The sequence below is a fragment of the Dermacentor variabilis genome, chromosome 11 (genome assembly GCF_050947875.1).
Source record: "Dermacentor variabilis isolate Ectoservices chromosome 11, ASM5094787v1, whole genome shotgun sequence".
NCBI lineage: Eukaryota > Metazoa > Arthropoda > Arachnida > Ixodida > Ixodidae > Dermacentor > Dermacentor variabilis.
The window spans coordinates 114,254,710-114,282,329 of record NC_134578.1 but is presented as its reverse complement, the minus strand read 5'-3'; the positions used below and the strand labels follow the sequence as shown (position 1 = coordinate 114,282,329).

Below are 27,620 nucleotides of genomic sequence, written 5' to 3'. Positions count from 1 at the left end.
TCTCAGTACACGTAAGTATACGGGTCTTTTCGGATTTCGCCCCCATCGAAATGCGGCCGCCGTGGCCGGGATTCGATCCCGCGACCTCGTGCTCAGCAGCCTAAGCCTCCAAGTTTCTATCTCATAAGGCAGTACCAGTAGAATGCAATGAGGGACATTTTTATTTTCAGTAATAGTGGTAATCTCCCGGACATTATATGGTAGAGACTACCCTATGTGCTCCAAGCCACTTCAATTCTTTGAGAATTTTTGCTTCTCGCCATGAGGATGCATTTTGGGCAATAGACCTCCATAAGCTTATTGCTGCAAAGACTGTAGATGCTTAACTCCGACTACAAACTCTTGTTCTCGTACAACGCCAATAAGCATTACTTTTGTCTTCTAAATATTATTCTTCACTCATGACCTCTCGCTATTTAGTTAGGGTCCTCAATCATTTGTCGTAATTTCTCCCTAGTATTCCTTGTCCGCGCCTTGTCCTGTCCGTATTCCTTCTTGTGTGTCGTCAATTTTGGCGCTTATTCTATTGTAAATTCCTTAACAGGTCAATGTAATCCGCGAAGCCCAGGTTGTTGACGTAGTCACCATTGATCCTCCATCACAATCCGTCGTCGTCTAACATCTAACAGCTCGCATACTTCTAAGGCTGCAGGGAATAGCATTGAAGAAAGCGCACTCCCTTGTAAGACCCTTTTCTTGATAGGTACTTTTCCCTTTACTTCTGGGAAAATACCGATCATACACTCAATAACTACACAACAACGAAGTAACATGAGGTCGTCAATGAATTTTTATTGGAACATTCTTAAAGATGATATCGCGCTGATCACACCTTGTGTGCGGTCGATAGCGGTTAAAGCATCAAAACACATTGACTCGACCGTATATCAACGATATGTCAAGAACAATAAAGCCATGTTAATCTGTTATAAACAAATCTGTGTGTACACCAATTCAATAGAACTTCACTGCCACTTGTGCATATATTTTCACGAAGGCAGGTAATACGCAATAATTAAAATCAATTCAAATAACTAACCAAAAATAAATCATCTGTGCTTATTCCACATAGGAAAATATGAAAGCTGCTCCTTTATTGACAACCAAATAGCGAGGCTGGCCGTCTGCTAAGCAAATCGAGCAAGTGAAAGAATAAATTACTAGTGTGGGCTCCACTGGTTCGACCTGCAACAACTAAAGTTTATATCCCTTATTCAGCGAATGATTGCTTGATTTTCTAAATCTTAGTTAAATAACAATTTGCCATAGTTTTAGCACCGTAAAAGCACCGCACCGAGCCGTACATAATACCCCTAGACGCAAAGATGAATTTTCATTATTTTGGGCACTACATAGAGTGAATCTGGGGTACTCCGTTGTTATGACGTCCACTGTTACTATGTCTGAAACAAAGATCTAGGTTGCAAGATGTCAAGGAAGCCTTGCTGACACTGTTATTGTTTCCATGCAACGGTTATTCGCAACACAGGTTTTACACTTGAAAGATGCAGTGTTAACGAAAGCTCACTGTTGCGAGCAACGTCCATTGACTCATGCCAGTCTGGTGAAACGCCTTGGGCCATTCCTTTGCTATCGTTAGTATACCTCTTGACATAGTAGTACTGCTTGCACTGCCTGCGATGAAAGCGAAAAAATTGTGTTCCCGTTACCAACCCTGCGTTTTAGCGCAGGCAGGGCGGAAAACAACTACTGGAATCTTGATTTGGCAATTTCTTGATTTGCTCAAGAACGAAAAATCCAAGGAGACCTGAGCACTTATCTGTGGTGGATTCGAAAACGTTAATGTCCAATAGAACGCGCGCGTGCGGTCCTCCTAGCAATCGATCCCTCGCGGGCAAGCGAGCGCGCTGGGGGTCTTGGCCAACATCTCTTACATAGCACAAGGTCGGTGCACTTCGGTGCGTGACGACACCTTGCTCGACTGCCATAGAGTATAAAGGGCACGTTCGCTAGTATGCCACGGTGATTTTGCCGTCACCGCTTTTGTCATGCCCAGCTCGGCAATGGGAAATTTCGGTGCGTGCAAGCAGCATGATGTCACAAAGTACTGTGTCCAGACTTGGGATCTAGGAGGCGTTGGTTTATCCTAAGGGGTAAGGCATCCGGCTTCTTAGCGTGGGGTCGTAGGTTCAAAATTCACTACTGCCGACGTGTTTTCTTTCGAATTTATTGATTTTATGCACTGATTTATTTATAGCAGTTACCGAGGTGAAGTTAGAACCCGGGTGGAAGCTTGAGCGTACAAGGTAGGCGCACATAACACAGGCCTCCGAGAGTGAGGGTGATGTGGCGTCGTGGCGAATCCCTCACGTAACAAATGGCGCGCCAGGGCGTCAGTTGGTGTTCTCTTTCGCCCCACTCTGCTCTGTCGAGGCGCGCATGTGAAGTGGCGTCGCAGCCAATGGGAATTTAGACGCCGTTTCGGTGCTGCAAACTCCGGCTTTTTTCGCTGAACGGGCCATTTGATGCTTTAGCCTCAAAAATTCGAATTGCTAATGTTGAGTCACCTTGTCTCAGCTTTCACTTTCTGTCAAAGAGGAATCTTTATTCATATGCTTCGTAAGGAACTGCAGCAGGTCTTCACGTTTAAAAATATTTCTAACGAACCACGTTGAGCCAGATGAGACAAGTGATGCATTATTCGTATACTTCACAATCATAACTCATATTTCATAATATCGCCAAGGAAACATGATGCATTTCAGTATTGTATGTATTCAATGCGTGGAATGACAATAAAACACTTTCTCTAAGGCATCTTTCATAATTAACTAAAGCAGAAAACAGAACTTTTCAAAGATATTGTAATGTTGTTTACTAAACGTCTCGACTGTGTGTACTAGAAAAAAAAACCTTATACCATGAATGCTGTTTTTCTGTACATAATATGCCTTTCTTTACACTTATGCTGCATTGCCGATGACACCCATTTTCCCTATTCCTGATCAGCATTTGGGCCTCGTCTCTTTCGAGCAAAGGCTCTCTTTGGCCAAGCAATGCGGTCATGCTCAAAAGAAATATTGGCAGCTGCCAAAATGATTCCCTCTGAGAAACTTGGCAAGGTAAGTGGAACCCTTCACTACTTAAAGCCAGGGAGCGGGTAAGCCGCCTCCCCGCTTTCGGCAGGTAAACTTAGCAGTGTGGCACCATTTGACAAACATTGGAGTTCACTTTATTACAAGTGGCGTATTCTCTGGGGAAATTCAAACTGTGAAATCTTTTATTAAAAATTTCATTGCGATTTATCGCCTTATGTTGCACGATCAAAAAGATAAAAGCAGATATTGTCGTACTGCGGCATGCATTTTCCCGAGGCGCTGCATATAATCGTCTCCACCCTTCTACGGTTAAAATTCTTGCCACAGTACAATGAGCAAAACGAGACCAAGGTAAAAGTGGGTACCAAAGGTTCCACGAGTGGACTTGGGATTTGATCCTATTCCCTACCTGCAAACTTTCGGCACTATCATTGGAGGATTATTCGCTCCCACGTATGCCAACATTTTCATGGGACAGCTTGAAGGAAACCTGATAAACTCACATCCTTTAAAACCGCACACCTATCTGCGTTACATAGACAACATATTTAAAATATCGGAGCACAACACAAGTGCTTTAACCGACCTAATTAGCCATTTCAACTGCTTTCAACCAAGTATTAAATTCATTCCTCACCACTCTCCTAGACAAATCAACTTCGCCGACACGATGGTCTAAATAGAAAATGGAAAACTCAGGACGACATTTACTGGACGAATACGGATAGTCAGCAATATTTATATTACAACATTCATCATCCGCGGCACTGCAAGCAAGGACTTTTGGCGTACAAGCGCAACGAATAAGAAGAATCAACAGCGAAGGCAACGATTATATGCACCACCTAAATGACCATAAAGCAACACTATCGGAAAGGAACCATCCACAATTCATCTCGACATAGCTTATAACGACGCGTCAAGATCGTAGTGGCAGTTGGAATTAGCTAAGAAACAGCCTACGCCAGAATCTGAGAGACCACCTGCCTGTATTACAAGATATTCGAATGCCATCTCAAACATAAACAACGTCCTACAAAAATACCGCCCAATTTTATGAAGTAACGAGCGTCTGAGGATAGCGTTCCCAGCGGCACCAAGGATAACCTATTGCCACAACAGAAACGTTAAGGCCATGTTAGCGCACACCAAAGTCAGTCATCATCATTCCCCGTAATAAAGTCATGTTGTCGGCTCATGTGCAAAACCTGCATGTACCTTCAAAGTAACATGAAAATTAAAAGCACCGCATGTAGTTCTACACAGGAAGTGAAAACTTGGGTTTGCTTGCGTTAGTTCCAATGTGATTTATATGCTTGATTGTCCCTTCCGTAAGAAACTATCTATCGGTCAAAAGGGACAATAAATGAACGTTAGATTAAACGAACCTCACGCGGGCACAGCTAAAAACCTTCTGAAAGCTGCCGCCGAGCACATCAACCAACCATGTCACAACTTTGACAAGCTTAAACTCTTCATCCTACACTTAAATTTCCGTTCTGCGCGAGACAGAGGATCAGAGAGTCATACCTAATCCATAAGTTCAAGACATTGCAAACAATAGGCATAGACTTTCCAAATGAAGCTTTAGAATCTATTCACTGTGCTAAATTTCAAGCTATAGGCAACCGCACTTAGCTGTCATTGGGTTGCTTAGTGTTTTGTTTTGTTTTCATATCCCTTTCCATATTTATTTATATATTCATTCTACCTGAGTAATTTTTCTTCCACGAACACCATTTTCTGCCGCTTCTTTTATTCTCGCTTTCAGAGAGACGATAGCTCACTGACCTCCATCCAGCTGAGCAGATAAACCTCCTCCCCCCGTTGTCCCGCCCCTTCAAGGAAAAAGACACGCGGCCGGCTCACACGGCGCTTTCTCGAATTCCTCCAACGACGTTGAATGGCGCACCTTTATTTTTGTTTCTACAAACTCGCCGCTAACACACCTTCGGTCGTTGCCTCATACGCCCGCCTTATCCCCACCTCCCCTTTAAAAGAACCCTACGCATATATACTGGGCCAAGGAAATCATATGTCGCCTGGAAGAAAAGTCCACTTATCGAAACATTGGCTCCGCTTTTACCGTCTTCTCATTTCGCGCACTGCCTTGAATTTGCATCTCTCGTCTTCCCCTTATTTTTGGTAGATTGCAGTAGCACACTGTTTCATGAGCCAGCTGAGCATGTAGCTACCTATTCACGAAACGTTGAAGACTTATCTGAGTTGTTTGCGTTTCCATCTTATCTTTATTTCTTAATTCTGCATGCGTTATCCCCAAGATGCATGAATTTTGTCCACTTTTGTAGGTAACTATCTGTGAAACTAGGAAATATAGTGTTGTAGTGTCTCAGGATTTCAAATGGTCGTACGTCCTCCTTCTATTTCTTGCCCTGTTTCACTGCAGTATCCAGTGATTCGACGCTTTGCTTATATATATATATATATATATATATATATATATATATATATATATGTGTGTGTGTGTGTGTGTGTGTGTGTGTGTGTGTGTGTGTGTGTGCGCGAGCACGCGCGCGCACATGCTATTCTGCTTGTGGTCCTAGGAAAGGCTGATCTCCCGTTGACGGGAGACTGGGCCCTGCTTATTTGGTCATATAAGAGACAGATAGCCAGCACTACAGTACAAGCTGTAGATAATATAAGGTAAAACGAACTTTTCTTTTGTACCAGTAGTAAATTCGCAAAAACACAGTACGCTGGATTTCTTCCTGAAGTTGCGGCGGGCCTGTTATGATAGTGTTTACATATTGCACCATCCAGTGTGTGAGTGTGTATTTTGTTCGTACGTGAAACCTTGAGAGCAGCAAAGCTAAGTAGGCGCCACCAATACGAACTTGCATTCTCACAAGGACGCTGGCAATTGAGGCAGGACAGTAACCACCAGGCGTGGAATTCACTCAGCGTTGCCGGTCGTGCGTGACTTCTCACTCAAAAAGATCGTACCATTAGGTAAGGGTGCAACCGAGGTAGCAGCGAACCTACCTTACGGCGTCGTATGAGAGTGAAAATGAAGCAAGGCTTGGAATAAACTACAATGAAAGCAAGAAGTGTGATCAGTTGTTAGCATGATTGCACATCATGCGTCTGTAGTTGAGGCTATGTCCTGACGACAAATCATGGCACACCCCTCTTCGAAAGCTGCCATTTCTGGGAGTCTGCTAGACAGCCGACAAGCTAAACTGCTCTATTCCCTTCACCGCTCCTTCAAAAGAATGGCAATGTTAATATTACTAAGCGGCTGAATGTCTGTATTTTGGATACTTATCAGATAAATTAAAAATAAAGAGAAAATGGGCTCACGGCAAGGCCAGCATAAGCCACACGTCCATCGGGATGGTATGTGGCCCGCTGCTGAGGGTTCCAGATGCGGTTTGAATATCAGGCGTAGGCTCAATACATGTTGCCCTGACATCCGGTATACCGTATAATGCGCTAGCCGACAATTTCGTGGAGCGCCAACCGACGTCAAATATTCGCGGTCCCTTTGTACAGAATCCCTGTCATGGGCACTGTAGATTTTCATGCATTAAATACTGGATAAAAAATTCCCATTACTGTCTACTGGAGCTTCAGGCAGGGCGGTTCAGCATGCATGGGAGTGATGGTCAGTACATAGGTTTGCTTGTACTTTGTCGTTCTGGCTTCTAACGGCTTCGTGACGTTGCGAACGGATCATTTTCAAATAAGTATGGTATTATAACTACTCAAATAAACATTCTTAATATTGTCCCTCGGATGGATTCGAACACATGGATCTTAGAACAGAACCCGTATACAGAATCCATTTTACCACTGACGCATGTGTGTACAAGCGGCGTAGAACAGCTTTAGGATTTTATCATGGGAAAGCTAACGCAATGATATGCCTGGCGCGTTTCCATTTGGACATTTCGACAGGCGACAACTCCGCGTTTAGTAATGTATACATTGCTTCAAAATTTCTGAAAGCGAATGCACATAAAGCACATAATTAACAGAGGCAAAAGAACGTCTCAAGCTCCAGCCACGAAGATGAGACAACTCATGAGACCATGAAAAAAGAAAGATGCAGAAAGAAACAGTGGCTACCGACATGGCCAAATTCATAATGGAAAACTTTGCTACGTAACATGCGTACATGCAAGTTTCGTGGCCTTCGCACGTGGAGGTCGTATCTGCGGTCACCGGTTCTCCTTGGCGTCTACTGAGCTTATAAAACACAATGATGCTCGCGCCAAATCAAGAAGCATAAGCACGTACTACGCTGCGATTTGGCTGCCCGGCAATAAAACATAGGCTGGTGACGGTGTGTGTCCTAGCCGAAGGTGCACCGTATGGAAGTCTATGCTAATCAGCCAATATCACCACATTGATTAACGCTGATTTTCTATAGCTTGGTCCCATAGGTCAATCTGTGAAGTGCTTGTCCGTAAAGTAATGAGTACCTTATGTTTTTTTTAGCTACAAATTAAACCGCCCTTCACTGTTACATTTATGGATGACTCCCAACATTGGTGCAATATTCCGCCAATATTATGCTACGAACAAATGGTGGCTACGAAAACGGTCAATAGAAAAAAATTGCGGTCGATGTGTGAGTGTCAGAAAAAAAAAACTTGAGATTTTTAACCACTCTCTTCGCAGCTCCTGTTTTTCGCATGCAGGCTCTACAACACGTGCAAAGACACTATACCAGAAAAAGAACCAGAACAGGTATGTCTCTTTCTTTTGACGCAGACAATACTTATCTTATTACTCTTGTTATTCGGTGAAAGCGGGCTCCCGCTTTCGACTTGTTCTCCTTTTGCTCATCGGCTTGCATTTCCATTTCCCGCCTTCTCCTTGTTCTCTCTTGTTTAATGAAGGTTTCATGTAAGATTTATTCTACGTCGTTTTTTACAAATGTATTTATTTATCATTATTGTATATACTCTCCCTGCCATCGGGCATGATAACAGGGAGGGCTCGAAGATAGGTAATATTATTACATAGATCTTAATTTGTCCAAATGTGAGTATGCAAGATGTTAGTTAGCAGTATGGTAAGAAGAAGCAAAAATATCACATTTTAATAAACTTAAATATAACAATGCAGTATGATAAGGACAGGCACTGCTGAAGGCGTGACAAGCACTCGTTAGCATCAAGACGATAGACAAGTCGAAGCGCGAATTCGCAACTGGGTGATTTTCTGTAAAAGCCTGCGGCTTATTTACAGAACAAGAAAAAGCTACGTAAAACAGAAGAAACATGATACAATAATACTTTTTCGTCGGTATCTAGCTATCTATCTATCTATCTTCTTACGCCAACTGGGTAACCCAAAATTCTATCTATCTATCTATCTATCTATCTATCTATCTATCTATCTATCTATCTATCTATCTATCTATCTATCTATCTATCTATCTATCTATCTATCTATCTATCTATCTATCTATCTATCTATTTATCTATCTATCTATCTATCTATCTATCTATCTATCTATCTATCTATCTATCTATCTATCTATCTATCTATCTTCTTACGCCAACTGGGTAACCCAAAATTTTCTGCTAGCTTTGACCACTAGGATAGTGCTCGTGGTCATGATTCCATGGTGGCCGGTCCATTGTCGTTATTTTAGCTAAGTCGTCTGACACTGCTCAAACCGTCGTCGTTGTCACGCCGTCTGCGCCGACTCAGTGGCGCATGGAGGATTTTATTATCTTAGGCCATAGGTGTGTGCTCTTTTGCATCGACGTCATTTCAGCTTTGTCGTCCACTATCGTGATACCATAGTCGTCACTTCAAGGGCGTCCTGTATTCATTCTCATATCATCGTCCTGAAACCGTCGCGGTCTTTCCGATCTTGTCATTTCGGCATCATTCTTCACCTCTCGTCATGCCTTCATCCTCAAGCCATCATTATTGTACACTGATCGTCATTCAACTGCCCTCACGCAATTTGGGAACACGCTGTTTTTATAAAGTGACGTATATTTAAAAAATGTAGCCATCATTATAAGAGCAACGTTGCTCCGGCTGTATGCTACATACAGGGTCTGCGGTAGCGGACCACATTGCAATAGGACTCGATTACCAAGGTCGCCCACAATCATAACGGCATAATGATGACTGTATGACAACGAGGCAATAACGGCGATGGGGTAACGAAGAAGAACTAATCTCGATTGAAAGATAAATGGGGTATATGACGACAGCACGACGTAATGAGATGGCGATCCTGAAACGTTCAAGATGCTATAACGACAGCAGCGTGATCACGATCGTATGAACGTAACGGAATGACGGCGAGCGTAGGACGATGGCGTGGTCAGGTGGGTACAAGTTGGCAGTTATGTGGACACCAAGGTACTTGTACAAGTTAATTGTTGAACGTTGTTCAGGTGGTAGCAATATTGGTGGCGATTCACCCGCGAAGAGATGTGTATTTTGCATTTGTTAATATTTGCTCACATAAATGAAGAGTTACGCCATACAGTATTGAAGCAAGATCAAGTTATGGTTGGTTACGTTGATTTCTTCAGTATTTTTTGCAAGAAATCGAATATAAACGGGAAGTACATCTTAGAGGACGGTGTAGCCGTGAAGTAGGTAATTGTTAATATGTATGAAAAAATCAGTGTGCGCAGAACCGAACATTTCATTAGGCCAGAATGAAGATCACTGAAAAAGCAACTGCGTCCATTAGATGTAACATAGCGAGCGGGATTTGCAAGAAAACGCTCAATCAAGTGCAGTGCTTCAGGATAGATGATTAGGTTACTTATTTTGAACAAATATGCTTGCGAGAAACTGCGTCAAACACCTTAGCGAAAAAAGTGCATTCTACATATGCAGAACAGTCTAAGATTCGATTTAACTTATGAGCGAAAGAAGCTGCAGTGACGTTTCACATGAAATAGTTTCGGGAAATCTATACTCTGCTGCAGAGGTGAAGAACGGATTATTCTCAAGAAAACGTGCACCAGCCATGAAAGTGCGACGTTATTTATTAGGCGTGTTGCGGTTACCTGATTTATATTGAAAGACCACCTTCCCGTTTATCCACTCATAGACAGTGTGCATGTGACTAGAGATTCATTAAATAGCATTGACATATAATAATCCACTCACACCACTGCATATACCCAGTTGCACGTACTCAGTCACCTGTGTGACACATATTTGTAGACTACGCCATCAACTGAAAAGAATCACGAAAGTGGTGAGATATTCTGAAGTACCACAAAAATCTTATACCCTAAAACGCTCACATGCCACATCCGACCTCATGCATACCCGCCTGCAATAAAGTCGTTGCACTCGGAGACAACTGTTTCGCATTAAAATAAACCAGTTGTGAGTTCACGCTTCACTTTGTGCGCCTTGTTGTTCCAAACCAGCCCTTCGCTAAACATAAAACACAGCGTCTACACAGTGATGTTTTACCAATTAGCCCCATTGCAAGATCACTAACAACTTTCAATAATCTCTAAGGCTCAGTCGAGGTATCAGGTATAGAAATCCAAGATCATGGGAACAATAAGCAACGCAGAAGATCAAAATACCTCAGGTTGGTCATAATCATAAAACATATTTTGTTTTTTTTTAATATTCATACAAACTTTGGTAATGTGTAGCTGTTTGTTCGCTAGGTGATACTTTTATTCCGATAAGAAAACAAAATCTGTTTCCTTTCTTTTGTGTGCTAGAACAACCACACCGTAAGTTGTAAAATGAACCGTAAATTGCATGCAAATCCCCTAATTTTAGTGATGAGTAGAAACAATCTTATCCTATTGTCACGTGGTAGTGACGTTAAAGAACGCAGTAGCAATACTGCGAAGGGCAAAACTAGCCTTTAGTGGGTGAACCTGTGCCCACAAAGACAGGCTACACTTAAAGCACAACGATAGCGGCGAACACAGTCGGCGATCGTCGAAAATCTGATCAGCAGGTCAAGCGCGTCGACTTCTATGCATCAGTCGTCGAATGTACCATAGTAATCGCTGGGACCCGTATGTCTTCCACAAAGTTCTACGCCTTTCGCGTCGCGCATACACGATATCAGATTACGCAAGGTTTGGCCACGACAGCGGATGAAACTATCGATAACATTCCAGAAACTTCGCACACATGCAAGCGCGTCCTGCGCTGTGCGATAAGATTTCTTAGGTGGTGAAACGTGTCGCGCGATAAAGACAAGTACACGTGTCAAAACCCCCCTCTTAAAAAGCATCGACCCGATGCTGCAAACAAACGAAAGTAATAAATAAAAGCACTCGCAGCAAAGAAAACAACAAAATAAGGAATTTCGTCAGCGTTCGTAAAAGGGTTTAAGACGCACCACGTGGACCACTTCAGATCGTGCGCGGCGCCGCTGTGAATGCGAAATGCCGTCTGACACGACCTCATAGTCCAGCGCGCCAATACGTCAGATGAACTTGTAGGGTCCGAGATAGCGTCGCAATAGCTTCTCACTCAGTCCTCGTCGGCGTATCGGGGTCCATACCCAAACACGGTCGCCGGGCTGGTACTCGACGAAGCGTGGTCGGAGCTTGCAGTTTCGGCTGTCGGTAGGCTGCTGGTTCTAGATCCGTAGGCGGGCGAGCTATCGAGCTTCTTCGGCGCGCTGGAGATAGGTAGCGAGGTCAGGATTCTACTCGTCAGTGAGGTTCGGCAGCATAGCGTCGAGCGTCGTCTTCGGTTTCCTGCCTTAAACCAGCTTAAACGGCGGGACTTGTGGTGTTTCTTGCACCGCCGCGTTGTAAGCGAATGTTACGTCCGGCAGGACGGCATCCCAGGTCTTGTGTTTGACGTCCACGTACATTGCTAGCATGTCGGCGAGGGTCTTATGCAGACGCCCCGTAAGACCATTAGTCTGTGGGTGGTAGGCCGTTGTCCTCGTGTGCCTTGTCTGACGGTATTGCAGAATGGCTTGGGGGAGCTCCACTGTAAAGGCCGTTCCTCTGTCGGTGATGAGGACTTCTGGGGCGCCATGTCAGAGCAGGATGTTTTCGACAAAGAATTTCGCCACTTCGGCTGCGCTACCTTTCGATGTGCTTTAGTTTCAGCGAAGCGGGTGACGTGGTCCGTCGCCACGACGATCCACTTATTTCCGGTTGTTGACGTCGGAAAGGGTTCCAACAAGTCCATCCCGATCTGCTGGAATGGTCGGCAAGGAGGCTCGATTGGCTGTAGTAATTCCGCTGGCCTCGTCGGTGGTGTCTTGCATCGCTGACAGCCTCGGCATGTTCTGACATAACGGGTGACGTCGGCTGTCAGGCGCGGCCATTAATACCTTTCCTGTATCATCGATAGCGTCCGGGAATATCCGAGGTGTCCAGCGGTCGGATCGTCCCGTAGGGCGTGCAATGCTTCTGGACGCAGTCCTGACGAGACAACAAGAAGGTAGTTGGCGCGCGCTGGTGAGAAGCTATTCTTTACGTGTAGGTTGTTTTGAAGCAAGAAGGAAGACAATCCTCGCCTAAATGCCCTAGGGACAACGTCGGTGTGCCCTTCCAAATACTCGACGAGGTTTTGCAACTCCGGCTCTGCTCGCTGCTGTTCGGCGAAGTTTCCCGCGCTTAAAATGCCAAGCAAGGCGTCGTCATCTTCGTTGTCTTGCGGCGGCGAGTCAATCGGGGCGCGTGTTTCAGAGTGTTTTCGTCCGGACTTATAGGTTACAGTGATAACATATTCTTGCAGTCTTAGGTTCCACCGCGCCAGCCGTGCTGAAGGATCCTTTATATTCCCCAGCCCACACAAGGCGTGGTGGTCGCTGACAACTTTGAATGGCCTGCCATATAGGTAAGGGCGAAATTTCACTCTAGCCCAAACGATGGCGAGGCATTCCTTTTCGGTTGTAAAATAAATGCCTTCCGATTTTGACAGCGACCGCCTAGCATAAGATATAACCGGTTCATGTCCGTCTTTCTTCTGGACTAGGACAGCACCGAGGCCTAGGCTACTGGCGTCAGCATGGATTTCAGGATCGGCGTCTTCGTCGAAATGTGCAAGTACTGGCGGCGACTGCTTGCATCGTTTTAGTTCGTGAAATGCACCTGCCTGCGGCGTTTCCCACTTGAACTCGACGTCACATTTAGTTAGCTGTGTCAGAGATGCGTGAAAAGTCCTTGACAAAGCGTCTCTAGTAGGCACACATGCCAAGGAATCTACGCACTGCCTTCTTGTCGATGGGCTGCGGGAACTTTGAAGATGGCAGTTGTCTTGTGCGGGTCGGGGTGGACTCCAAACTTCCTGATGACTTGGCCTAGGAACAGAAGCTCATCGTAAGCGAAGCGGCACTTTTCTGGCTTCAGAGTGAGCCCTGATGACTTGATGGCCTCTAGTACTGTCGCAAGCCGCCTAAGGTGATCGTTGCAATTTCAGGCGAAGACGACGACGTCATCCAAGTAAACAAAACAGGTCAGCCACTTAAATCCTGCTAACACCGTGTCCATGACGCGCTGGCACGTTGTAGGCGCCGAGCATAATCCGAATGGCATGAACGTAAACTCATAGAGACCATCTGGCGTAATGAAGGTGGTCTTTTGTGATCTCTCGTCGACTACTATTTGCCAGTAGCCAGACTTGAGATCCATCGACGAGTATTTTGTGTTGCAGAGCCGATCTAATGCGTCGTGTATGCGTTGTAGGGTGTTTACACCCTTCTTTGTGATCTTGTGCAGTCGACGGTAACCGACGCAGAAGCGTAAGGGTCCGTCCTTTTCACCAAAAGAACAGGGGATGCCCACGGGCTTTTTGATGGCAGCATGATGTCGTAGCGCAGAATTTCGTCGTCTTTTTGTCTTATAGCTTCGCGTTTTCGCGGTTAAACTCGTTAAGGGCTCTGGCTGAGTGGTCGAGCGCACTCCTCCGTGATTATTCGATGCTTTGCATGTGGTGTTTGTCGAATCCTCGATGACGTTGAAAAGCAGCCTTTGTATCGTCGGAGCAGACTTCTGAGCTGTTGTTTGAAAGGAAGGCTTTGACGTAGCCGTAGACTCTCCTCCCGCAGTTCAGTTCGTTCATGCCCGTGAGGATAGCTTCGTGGCTTACATTGTCAAAAGCCCCCTTGATATCCAAAGCCATTATTATATTCTCCCCGCTCCTGGGGACGTTCCCGAGTCAACAATTGGCCTCGGAGGGCTCCGATCAGAGAAGTTCCTTACTCCAAACAAAGGGATGCCTCAAGGGTCGGTCATCTCCCCCACGCTTTTCAACATAGCAATGATTGGCTTGGCAAAACAGTTAAATGAAATCGACGGCATACACCATGCCATGTATGCCGACGACATCACCATCTGGGTTAACACAGGCTGGCTCAGACAGAAAGAAGAGAAGTTACAAGAGGCAGCCACCTGCGTAGAGGACTACGTCAGAGCAAGAGGGCTAGCCTGCTCCACTGAGAAGTCCGAGCTGCTGAGAGTTTGGAGAGGAAAGCAAAACCGCACAGTCCCCACCAGCGACGAGTTAAAGCTCAACGTCTACCTCGAGGGGAAGCCGATACCGGAAAAGGCGCTCATCAGAATCCTGGGGATGTGGATACAGTCAAACCAACGCTGCACCCACACCCTCGCCCTACTCAAGGCATCCACCCTACAAGTGGCCCGCATGATCACGCGCATCTCACACAGACGCCACGGCATGCGAGAGGAGGACACACTCAAGCTGGTCAGAAGCTTGGTCGTCAGCCGAGTGGCATACACCCTTCCATACTACAATCCCATCAAGTGTGAGGTACAACAGGCGGACGCGATTCTACGCAAAGCCTACAAAACCGCACTCCACCTTCCACACAACACCTCAACCGAAAAGCTCCTAGCCTTAGGACTACACAACACCTTCGACGAATTGAAAGAGGCGCAACTAGTCTCCCAACAACGCAGACTACAGCAGACCCCATCTGGCAGGGAGCTCCTGAAGAAACTAGGCTGCGCCGACCAACTTCAAGAGATACAGAGGACCGAAACAATTCCGGACGAGTATCGCAACACACTAAAAGTAGCACCCATACCCCGGAACATGGATCCCAACCTACACAAAGCACGCAGAGAAGCGAGGGCTGAATACCTACAAAAGACACTAGCACCCCAACAAAGGACAGTATACCTGGACGCAGCCACGTACGCCAGAGCAGCGGGGCAGAGCAACAGCAACGCGGTAGCAACGGTGATTGATTCGAACCCACGCGATATCACCAGCGCATCACTACAAGGCTGTACGATAGTCGAGGCTGAAGATTCGGCCGTCACTCTAGCGGCAGCGGAGGGATATCGGTCTAAACGGTCTCTAACAATCCTTACAGACTCGCAAACAGCGTGCCGCAAATACCTACGCGGCAGAATAGGGCACGGAGCGCTTCGCATACTCCGCTCCGGAGACCCCATAACAGAACGACAAACAAAAGAAGAACCAATTAGGCATAAGATAGTATGGACGCCGGGACAGGCGGGAGTGGCAGGGAACCAAGAGGCGGACAGGATAGCTCGAGGGTACACTTATTACCGAGCATCCAACATAGGCGACCTCGAGGAGCCCGAACCTGTACCCCAAGACTATTCGGCGATACTAAATTACTACAAGGGCTGCAGAAAGCGGTATCCACCACCGAACAACTCCCTTAGCAGAGAGGACTCTGTCGCGTGGAGGCAGCTACAAACGGGCTCGTACCCGAACCTAAACGTACTCAGCAAAATTTATCCCACACAATACAATGACAAAAGCCCCTGGTGCCACGAAACACCCACGCTGTATCACATAACGTGGGCATGCCAGAAGATAGACGTGGTACGCGTTATACCAAACCCGAGTGCGGAGCAATGGGAGGGAGTGCTCTCCAGCGATCGCCAGGTCGACCAAGAAGGTCTGATTCGGCGAGCACAACTGGCAGCAGCATCCGGCGGAGCCCTGGACTAAGGGCAACCGACCGTTGTGCTAGAAGATGGACGATTCCATCTGAAGACTGCAGAAGACCAGCGAATCTAGAGCTGATAAAGTTTTTCACTCACTCACTCTGAGCTGTCGTTGCTTAATCATGGGGAGACTTGTATTAATGTCGTTGTCTGGTTCGGGAACCATGGTGGTCGGGGTAGCTGCGGAGGAATCCGAGAGACAAACGCATTACTGGTTTCGGGAATTTCCTCGATGTACGCGATCGTCGTGCCCTTGTTGATGTGCTTGAACTCCTGGCTGAAGTTTGTCAGCAACACTTCAGTTTTCCCTCCGTGCTGTCGATCGATCCCCCTTGCGACGCAAATTTCACGTTCGTGCAGTAGACGTTGGTCACCCTCAATGACGCCTTCTACATCGGCAGGTGTTTTGGTGCCGACGGAAATGACAATGCTAGAGCGAGGCGGAATGCTGACTTGACTTTCGAGCACGCTTAAGCCATGGTGACTTCAAGAGCTCTCCGGTGGAATCACTCGATCTTCCGACAGCGTTAACGGATTCGACTTCAGGTCGATGATTGCGCCGTGTTGATTCAGGAAGTCCATGCCGAGAATGACGTCTCGTGAATACTGCTGGAGGATAACGAAGGTGGCAGGGTAAGTCCGGTCATGAACGGTAATTCTTGCCGTGCTGATTCCAGTCGGCGTGATGAGGTGTCCTGCAGCGCTTCGAATTAGAGGGCCTTCCCATGCAGTCATACCTTTCTTCAACTGGGCGGCGAGGGGTCCACTCATGACGGAGTAATCGGCTCCTGTGTCTACTAAGGCGGTGATTGCGTGGCCGTCGAGAAGCATGTCGAGGTCGGTGTTTCTTTGTCTTGCGTTACAGTTAGGTCTTGGCGTCGGATCACGGCTGCGTCGCGTTGGCCTGTGGCTGATACGTGGCGTCGTGAGGTTGTCTTTCGTCGACGCATTCTTTGCTTCCAGACTTCGTCGCGACGGCGGCGTGTCGTTATGTCATCGAGGTGTTTTCTTTGGCGTCTTCGTCGGCGTCGGAGGATCTTCGTCAGTTCAACGAAAAGCAACCGCACTTGCATCAGTTGCTGCTTTTAGTTTTCCGGATATGGGCTCGCAGACCGGCCCCGGGCTGACCCAGTGTATGGTCGGCACTCTGGCGACAGGTAGCGGCCTGATCACGGTGAACGGGACGGTCGTCGAGGGCTCCACTGAGTGGTCGCGAGGTAGTCGGCGATATCGCGAGGTCGTTCACCAAGCTGTGGTCGCGGCGCGTTCATGGCGAACCTTCGCAGTCCCATCTCCCGGTATGGGCATCGGCGGTAGACGTGGCCGGCTTCGCCGCTGTCGTAGCAGAGCGGGCGGCGGTCGGGGGAGCGCCAAATGTCCGTCTTCCTCGCGTAAGTGCGCTGGGCGACATGTGGTCGTTCTGGCGGCGGCGGACGACGGAATTCCGGCGTTACAGGGCCCTCGCGTGGTTGTGGAGGGGGACCTTGACGGCGTGCGACGGCGGCGTAGGTCATCGTTTCTGGCTGAGGCTGCGGTAATTGACGTTGCACCTCAGAATCTCCCAGCGATCACTGAACTTCATCTTTCACGATGTGAGCGATCGAGGCTACTTGATGCTGCGATGAAGGCAACACCTTGCGGAGTTCTTCGCACACAATGACCCTGATGGTCTCTTGGAGACCACCGGAACCCAGTGCTTCGATGGGGCACTGAGGTGTGAGCACTTGGCGGTTATATTGCCTAGTGCGCATTTCTAAAATTTGCTCAATCGTCGTAGCTTTTGTCAGGAACTCAGCTACGGTCTTAGGTGGGTTTCGGATTAGTCCGGCGAAAAGTTCTTGCTTTACGCCTCGCATCAAGAAACGCATTTCTTTTTCTCTTCGGACATTTCCGGGTCGGCGTGCCGGAAAAGACGCTTCATCTCTTCTGTGGAGATGGCGATGGTCTCATTGGGTAGTTGGCCTCAGGTTTCCAGCACAACTTCGGCCGTTTCTATTCGGACAACGCTCGTGAACGTCCTCAGGAAATTACCGCGGAAGAGGTCCCATGTTGCAAGGGTGGACTCCCCGTTCGCGAACCTACTATGCGGCGATGCATAGGAGGGGCATCGCCGGTATTATTGCGATGTTTAACAGCTGTAGTTTGGGCCAAAGGACGATCGTTAAAGTAAAAAAAAATATCGTTGTAGGAAAACAGAACGCGGTAGAGTTCACGAGCGTGCTCAGACGGCATGTCGGGTGCAATCATTTTTCTGTAAGTTGGCAATAGTACAAGTTCCCGACTGCGATGGTAGAGGGGATCGGCTGAACTGTCGTCTACTGGAATAGATGCTACTGAGTGATCCTCGAATGAGCAAAGCTGGGCCAGAGACATCCCGCGTGGCAGCACTTGTGTCGTGAAGTGAGAATTGACCACTGGCAGGGAGACGCAACTCGCCGTAATATGTAAAACTCTATGAGGTACTGTGATGCCGCGTGTAAGGAGGACGTCTTGCATAGGAGCCGCGATGTAGTGACCGTCGGTGACTGGTCGGGATGACACGAAGTCAGCATAACTCAGTGCTGAAGGTGCAAAGCGAAAGAAGTCGACGAAACTGAGACGACTGGGTTGCGGTTCAGCGGGATCCAAAACATGCAGGTCAAGGCCGAGAGTACTGGCGGGACAATCGGCGAGAGCAGAATGTGCGGAGAGGAAGCCTAAGCCGAGGATGATATAGCGCTAGATGATAAGCTACTAGAGTATATAGTGCAAACAACCCTCGGAGATAGTGCCAACCACCACGACCCGGGTTGCGGCTCATGCACTTAAGAACTGACCTTCAGTCACCGGACAGAAGTTCCAGGATTGCTTTGCGTTGAGGTAATGCCGAATCTACTTAGAACATGTCCGAATTACTGTTTAATTGCATTTGAATGGGGCCTTTTGTGTCATACTCAGGTCATGCAGAGGAAGCATGTACGACTTCCAAGAATAAAAATATTTTATTTCCTCTATGAGTTCATTGCCTGCTTGCACGTTGCTTCCCTACAGCTTTATATATATATATATATATCTTATAAAGGTAATCGTTTTTGTCAGTGTGCGTGCGTCTGCTATGTGTACGAAAATCTCATTGCCATTTATTTCATATAAAAGTAGGATCAGTAAACTCCGATGAATTGTATAGATAAATGCGCGAACGATGTGTCTGCAGAATGAATACCATAAATTTGTCACGAGGGCGTGGGCGCAGTTTTACGGCGAGCACTATTTCGACCTTGCTAAAATATTTGTGGAAGTAGCACTACACGAAAAAAGAAATTATAATAATTTTCTTTAATGCATATTTTTTTCAGTTAGTGGAATGTTTTCTTTCCGGAGTGCGTAACGAGGTAAGTTACACCTTTGTTTGATGTTACGTTGTTGCTTGAAATACTAGAGCGAACCTTCTTTGTCTTGAAATTGCGAGGAGACGATATAGGAAGATGCAGCTTTCAATAGTAAGACATAGTGTATTATTGCAGACTATGCTACATTTTTCGATGAGGACAAGGCGATGTCAAACAAAGTGCTAAAGACACTGAATTGAATAAGATTTTTCAAGGAGCTCTTAGTTAAAGCGTAACTACTGAAATTGCGTCGGTGAACGTGTACGTTTCCAGGGTGAAGCATATCTAAAGCAGTATGTGTTCTTTCACATATGCATTCGTTAGATATCTAATATATATTGTTTAAATAAACATATAAATGTAGTTATAATGTACGTCACCACAAATATGCGTGTAAAGGAGGTCCTGTTCTCTGCAAGGAGAAACGAAATTATCATAAAGGGACGCCACCTTTTAATACAGCTACGCTGTCCTAAAATGCTGTAAGAAAGCCTACGGAGCACTAGTTTTCTAACAGTTTCACTCTAGCTCCTAGTTACATTCAAGTAATAAGAAAATGTACGATAAATGTGCGGTGATTTGCAGCAAAAATCTGACAGCTGTTCCTGTAATATGGTGACTCAAATAGCAGAGGTAATTGCTGGCACCTGATCATGTTCATCGCTCCACACATCACTCTGGCAAGGCGCGCATATTACGTGCCTAAATACAACAGTGCCTTATATCATGGTCTCAGGAAAAGGTGGCTGTCACCTTCAACAGTTCAATGTACATCTTTGGTTCTCTTTCTGTGTCTTTTTATTTCTTGCGTGATTCGAAAGTTGCGCAAGCATAACTAATACAAACCAGGTCACACACAGCGCATGACCTTCTATAACAAGTAAATTCAGGCATGATATTGTGTCATACGTGCATGGTATAGACTATATGTCTCAAAATAAGCTCTTGATAATAGACTTCATAAATATTTAAAAAAAACTAGGTATAGTTTGCTTTGGCAAGTGAAATTTCATTTTGCGATAGACTAAGCTATTATCGAGATACTACTAGGTTAGGCGCATTGTGATGTAAACAGTCCTGTAATAAATTCGTTGTAGACGCATACTCACTCAGAATTTTTTTTTCCGCAGGTCCGTATAAACCTGAATAGATCAAGTTAGCGCAGTCAAGAAGAAATACTTTTTTTTCCTGATAGGCTAACATGAAGAACACTGAATCTCCTCTGCTGTCACTGTGAACGAACTTACGTATTTGCTCCAGTAATGCAATTCTTTCTTGGTCATGATAATTCGAGAAAATATTTGTTACATTTGGAGAGCGGCAATTTACAAAAGTCCGAAATACCTAATGTATAAAAATGTTAGAGTCGTATACTACAGGCCCACTTTTGTCAGCATTGTTTGTTATATAGAAACACTGACCTTAGCATGTTGAAGGCCTTGAGAGTTACAAAACATAATAATGTGTGGACGTGATTTCAAATTTCTTAATATTTGCAAACAGCGAGCCGCTCTTCGCATTTTTGAACACACACAAACAAGTTAGTATCATGTTAGCAAGTAGCGAATAAAGCGGCGGAATCGTAGAAGATGCCTATATTAATTTACATTACTTCACTGATCTAGGACAAAAACGTCATTAGAGAACACTAGAGAGAAGAGATGAAGATGCAATAATACAAAATGCGCTGCCTCTAAAGAATTGCGCCTGAAGGCGGTTGTGCAACCAGTGATATTTCTCAGAACGTGCGTCTACATGAATGAGGCTGACCAAGTTGTTGCAGACCTGCCAGCTGTTATTGTAGGAATTGATGCTACAAATTACTTGCATGCCTTCTAAACGTACACTGTAGTGCGAAATAAACTGTAGCTGTACTTTATTGCACAAGAACTAATGAACTGCCCGGGCTAATGTTATTTCAACAATGCGAAATGGAGCAACCTACTTTTTCGTTGCTGAACATATTAAAAATGAAACTTAAAGCATGGTAAGTGTACTTACTATGCGATAATAACACAGGGGAGCAGGCTCATCGGTATCAAATATCGCCGTGAAATGAATGAAAAGATTAATTAAAATCCAAAAAATGCATTTCTGCTTCCCTGGAAATCTAGCTGGCTAACAGATCTCAAATGAATAGAGGATAAAATTGTGTTTCGACGAATGTAAAATGTGCTGCTAATACGACTCATTGCAGAAATTTCGCTCCATCCTTCGCGTTCTCTATTCAAACCGTGCTGTTAACGGCGACCTGCTTTAATATGTTGCAATGCAGGAACCGGTAAATCCTAGAGAAAAAATTACGGGGTCTCTTAAGATCTGTCTTAAGAGATGAACGGCGAAACCTACTCTTCCTCCTATTATCATTCGACAATTTTACTTTGCCTGGATAAAATTGTGTTTTGACGAATGTAAAATGAGCTGCAAATACGACTCATTGCAGAAATTTCGCTCCATCCTTCGCGTTCTCTATTCAAACCGTGCTGTTAACGGCGACCTGCTTTAATATGTTGCAATGCAGGAACCGGTAAATCCTAGTGAAAAAATTACGGGGTCTCTTAAGATCTGTCTTAAGAGATGAACGGCGAAACCTACTCTTCCTCCTATTATCATTCGACAATTTTACTTTGCCTGGATAAAATTGTGTTTTGACGAATGTAAAATGAGCTGCAAATACGACTCATTGCAGAAATTTCGCTCCATCCTTCGCGTTCTCTATTCAAACCGTGCTGTTAACGGCGACCTGCTTTAATATGTTGCAATGCAGGAACCGGTAAATCCTAGTGAAAAAATTACGGGGTCTCTTAAGATCTGTCTTAAGAGATGAACGGCGAAACCTACTCTTCCTCCTATTATCATTCGACAATTTTACTTTGCCTCTTCTCTTTCTCTTTCTTTTAGTTACTGCTCACTACTCAGCTTTTTAGTCATTGGTGATCTACTGCGGTCATTAAAAGCCTTCGTTAGAGATGTTGGTCATATCCTAGTCATTAGTACTCATAACAAGTAACTTCAGGCATTATTAGTTATTACTGGTCATTACTAAACATTTTAGCCAATTCTAGTGAATTGTAGTCGTTACAAGTTGTCGTTAGAGATATTCGTCATATCGTAGTCATTACTAGTCATTACTAGTCATTACTGGTCATTACTGGTCATAACTAAGCATTTTTTGTCATTTCTAATGAATTTTAGTCGTTACAATTCGTCGTGAGACATCTGGTGTTTCGCAGTCTTTAGTACTCATTACAAGTCATTTCAGTGAATATTAGGCATTACTGGTCATTACTAAGCATTTTTAGTCATTTGTAATCAACTGGGGTCATTACAAGCCATCGTTAAACATATTGGTCATTTCGCAGTCATTAGTGTTCATTAGACGTCATTAGTAGTAGTAACAGTAACGTAGTAAAGTAACGTAATGTAGTAAAGTAGACGTCAAAATAGTAGTAGTACGTAGAAGTGCAGCGGTCGCATTGAAGTATCCGCCTCGCGTGCAAGAGGACCGTGGTTCGAATTCCGGTGCCGCGCATATTTCCATCAGATTAAAAAAAATCCGCGTGTTGATGAAAATTGTATAAACTGGACTGGAGTGCGGCCTGATCCCGGTGACCATAACCGGTAAAGCACTCCCTCACCAGAGCAGGATTTACCACCCTGGTACAGCACCTGGCCACAAACTCTTATGTGAATACAACAATCAAACCCCGGCCTTCAGTCCACAGCAGTTGCGAAGCAACTGACCACGGCGGCGGTCAGACCTGTGACGCAGCAAAGGGTGCTAAGAATCCCTGGATCTGGACAGGCCGCCATTGAAATCTGAACCTGGCAACGCTTAACGCTAGAACGTTATCTAGTGAGGCGAGTCCAGCAGTGCTATCGGAGGAGTTAGAGGGCAGTAAATGGGATATAATAGGGCTCAGTGAAGTTAGGAGGCCGAAAGAAGCCTATACAGTGCTAAAAGCGGGCACGTCCTGTGCTACAGCGGCTTAGCGGAGAGACGAGAACTAGGAGTCGGATTCCTGATTAATAACAATATAGCTGGTAACATACAGGAACTCTATAGCTTTAACGAGAGGGTGGCAGGTCTTGTTGTGAAACTCAATAAGAGGTACAAAATGAAGGTTATACAGATCTATGCCCCTACATCCAGTCATGATGACCAGGAAGTCGAAAGCTTCTATGAAGACGTGGAATCGGCGATGGGTAAAGTAAAAACAAAATACACTATACTGATGGGCGACTTCAATGCCAACGTAGGCAAGAAGCAGGCTGGAGACAAGGCAGCGGGGTATTATGGCATATGAACTAGGAATAGCAGGGGAGAGTTATTAGTAGAGTTTGCGGAACAGAATAATATGCGGATAATGAATACATTCTTCCGCAAGAGCGATAGCCGAAAGTGGACGTGGAGCAGCCCGAACGGTGAGACTAGAAATGAAGTAAACTTTATACTCTCCGCTAACCCTGGTATCATACAAGATGTTGACGTGCTCAGCAAGGTGCGCTGCAGTGACCATAGGATGGTAACAACTCGAATTAGCCTAGACCTGACCTGAGGTGGGAACGGAAGAAACTGGTATATAAGAAGCCGATAAATCAGTTAGCGGTAAGAGGGAAAATAGACGAATTCCAGATCAAGCTACAGAACAGGTATTCGGATTTAATTCAGGAAGAAGACCTTAGCGTTGAAGCAATGAACGACAGTCTTGTGGGCATCATAAAGGGGTGTGCAATAGAAGTCGGTGGTAACTCCGTTAGACAGGATACCAGCAAGCTACCGCAGGAGACGAAAGATCAGATCAAGAAACGCCAATGTATGAAAGCCTCTAACCCTACAGCTAGAATAGAACTGGCAGAACATTCTAAGTTAATCAGCAAGCGTAAGACAGCTGACATAAGGAAGTATAATATGGATAGAATTCAACATGCTCTCAGGAACGGAGGAAGCCTAAAGGCACTGAAGAAGGAACTAGGAATTGGCAAGAATCAGATGTATGCGTTAACAGACAAAGCAGGCAATATTGTCACGTGGTAGTGACGGTGAAGAAAGAAGCAGTACGGTGAAACACAAAACTAGCTTTTATTGGGCGAACCTGTGCCCACAAAAACAGGTTACACCTATAGCACAACGATAGCGGCGAACACGGTCGGCGATCGTCGGAAATCTGATCAGCGGGTCAAGCGCGTCGGCTTTTATAGAGCAGTCGTCGAATGTTCCAGACTAATCGTTCGGACCCGCGTGCCTTCCACAATGTTCTACACCATTCGCGTTACGCGATGGAATCAGATAACCCAAGGTTCGGCGACAACAGACAGCCGGGTAGAAGCATCGATAACTTTCCAGAAACGTCGGATACATGCAGGCGCGTCCCTCGCTGTGCGATTACATTTGTTAAGCGGCGAAACGTGGTCGCCCGATAAAGATAAGTACACGTGTCAATACCCCCCTCTTAAAAAGCATCGTCCCGATGCTACAAATATAAGAGAGCGAAACACAAAAGACACTTCTTAAACATAAGTAACAACAAAAAGAAATAAAGTCCAAAGGTCAGTTACGCGAAGCCACAAAGTTCATTAACGCTGGTAGTAGGGCTTGAGTCGCACAACGTGGACTATTTCAGGTCGTGAGCGGCGCCGCTGTGATAGCGAAATACCGTCTGGCACGACCTCATAGTCCAGTGCGCCAATACGTCGGATGATCTTGTACGGTCCGAAATACCGACGCAAAAGCTTCTCGCTCAGTCTTCGTCGGTGCATAGGGGTCCAAACCCAAACACGGTCACCGGGCTGGTACTCCACGAAGCGTCGTCGGAGGTTGTAGTGTCGGCTGTCGGTCCTCTGCTGGTTCTTAATTCGCAGGCGGGCGAGCTGTCGGGCTTCTTCGGCGCACTGGAGGTAGGTACGGACGTCAAGGTTCTCCTCGTCAGTGACGTGAGGCAGCATGGCGTCGAGCGTCGTCGTCGGGTTCCTGCCGTAGACCAGCTTGAACGGCGTGATCTGTGTTGTTTCTTGTACCGCCGTGTTATAAGCGAATGTTACGTACGGCAGGACGGCATCCCAGGTCTTGTGTTCGACGTCGACGTACATCGCTAGCATGTCGGCGAGGGTCTTATTCAGCCGCTCCGTAAGACCATTCATCTGCGGGTGGTAAGCCGTTGTCCTCCTGTTCCTTGTCTGACTGTATTTCAGAATGGCTTGGGTGAGCTCGGCTGTAAAGGCCGTTCCTCGGTCGGTGATGAGGACTTCTGGGGCGCCATGTCGCAACAGGATGTTTTCGACAAAGAATTTCGCCACTTCGGCTGCGCTACCTTTCGGCAGTGCTTTTGTTTCAGCGAAGCGGGTGAGGTAGTCCGTCGCCACGACGATCCACTTATTTCCGGTTATTGACGTCGGAAAGGGTCCCAGAAAGTCCATCCCGATCTGCTGGAATGGTCGGCAGGGAGGCTCGATTGGCTGTACTAATCCGGCTGGCCTTGTCGGCGGTGTCTTGCGTCGCTGACAGTCTCGGCATGTTCTGACATAACGGGTGACGTCGGCGGTCAGGCGTGGCCAATAATACTTTTCTTGTATCCTCGATAGTGTTCGGGAAAATCCAAGGTGTACAGCGGTCGGATCGTCATGTAGGGCGTGCAATACTTCTGGACGAAGTCCTGACGGTACAACAAGAAGGTAATTGGCGCGGACTGGTGAGAAGTTCTTCTTCACGAGTAGACTGTCTTGAAGCGCGAAGGAAGATAATCCGCGCTTAAATGCCCTGGGGACAACGTCGGTGTCCCCTTCCAAATAATCGACGAGGCCTTTAAGTTCCGGGTCCGCTCGTTGTTGTTCGGCGAAGTCTTCCGCGCTTATTATTCCAAGGAAGGCGTCGTCATCCTCATCTTGCGGCGGTGCTTCAATGGGGGCGCGTGATAGGCAATCGGCGTCCGAGTGTTTTCGTCCGGACTTGTATGTTACAGTGATGTCGTATTCTTGTATTCTGAGGCTCCACCGTGCCAGCCGTCCTGAGGGATCCTTTAAATTCGCTAGCCAACACAAGGCGTGATGGTCGCTGACGACTTTGAATGGCCTGCCATATAGGTAAGGGCGAAATTTCGCTGTAGCCCAAACGATGGCGAGGCATTCCTTTTCGGTTGTAGAATAATTGCCTTCCGCTTTTGACAACGACCGGCTAGCGTAAGCTATCACGTGTTCATGTCCATCTTTTATCTGGACCAGGACGGCGCCGAGGCCTAGGCTACTGGCGTCAGTGTGGATTTCGGTATCGGCGTGCTCGTCGAAGTGCGCAAGTACGGGCGGCGACTGCATGCGTCGTTTGAGTTCTTGAAATGCGTCGGCCTGCGGCGTTTCCCACTTGAACTCGACGTCACATTTAGTTAGCTGCGTCAGCGGCTCAGCGATGCGTGAAAAGTTCTTGACAAATCGCCTGTAGTAGGCACACATGCCAAGAAATCTACGCACTGCCTTCTTGTCGATGGGCTGTGGGAACTTTGCTATGGCAGCTATCTTCTGCGGGTCGGGGCGGACTCCAGATTTGCTGATGACGTGGCCTAAAAATAGAAGCTCCTCGTAAGCGAAGCGGCACTTTTCCGGCTTCAGAGTAAGTCCTGATGACCTGATGGCCTCTAGGACTGTTGCCAGCCGCCTAAGGTGAACGTCAAAATTTCCGGCGAAGACGACGACGTCATCCAAGTATACGAGACAGGTCTGCCACTTCAATCCTGCTAAAACCGTGTCCATCACGCGCTGGAACGTTGCAGGCGCCGAGCACAGCCCGAATGGCATAACCTTGAACTCGTAGAGGCCGTCTGGGGTGATGAAGGCGGTCTTTTCGCGATCTCTTTCGTCGACTTCTATTTGCCAATAGCCAGACTTGAGGTCCATGGACAAGAAGTATTTAGCGTTGCACAGCTGATCCAATGCGTCGTCTATCCGCGGTAGGGGGTATGCGTCCTTCTTCGTGATCTTGTTCAGACGACGATAATCGACGCAGAAACGTAGGGTTCCGTCCTTTTTCTTTACCAGAACAACAGGGGATGCCCACGGGCTTTTCGACGGCTGAATGATGTCGTCGCGCAGCATTTCGTCGACTTGTTCTCTTATAGCTTCACGTTCTCGCGCCGAAACTCGGTAAGGGCTCTGACGGAGTGGTCGAGCGCATTCCTCGGTGATTATGCGATGCTTGGCGACTGGTGTTTGTCGAATCCTCGATGACGTCGAAAAGCAGCCTCTGTATCGTCGGAGCAGACTTCTGAGCTGCTGTTGCTTAATCATAGGGAGATGTGGATTAA

The 27,620-nt window shown here is 46.4% G+C and overlaps 1 protein-coding gene across 1 annotated transcript in view; it reads left to right on the top strand.

Moving 5' to 3' along the window:
• The window catches only part of LOC142563439 (uncharacterized), a 60,004-nt gene that overhangs the window by 14,378 nt on the left and 18,006 nt on the right, over positions 1-27,620 (top strand). The window contains exons 3-5 of the mRNA XM_075673993.1: positions 2,971-3,083; positions 7,704-7,772; positions 19,297-19,332. Of these exons, the coding sequence (XP_075530108.1) occupies positions 2,971-3,083; positions 7,704-7,772; positions 19,297-19,332 (218 nt within the window). The remainder of the gene's footprint in view (positions 1-2,970; positions 3,084-7,703; positions 7,773-19,296; positions 19,333-27,620) is intronic.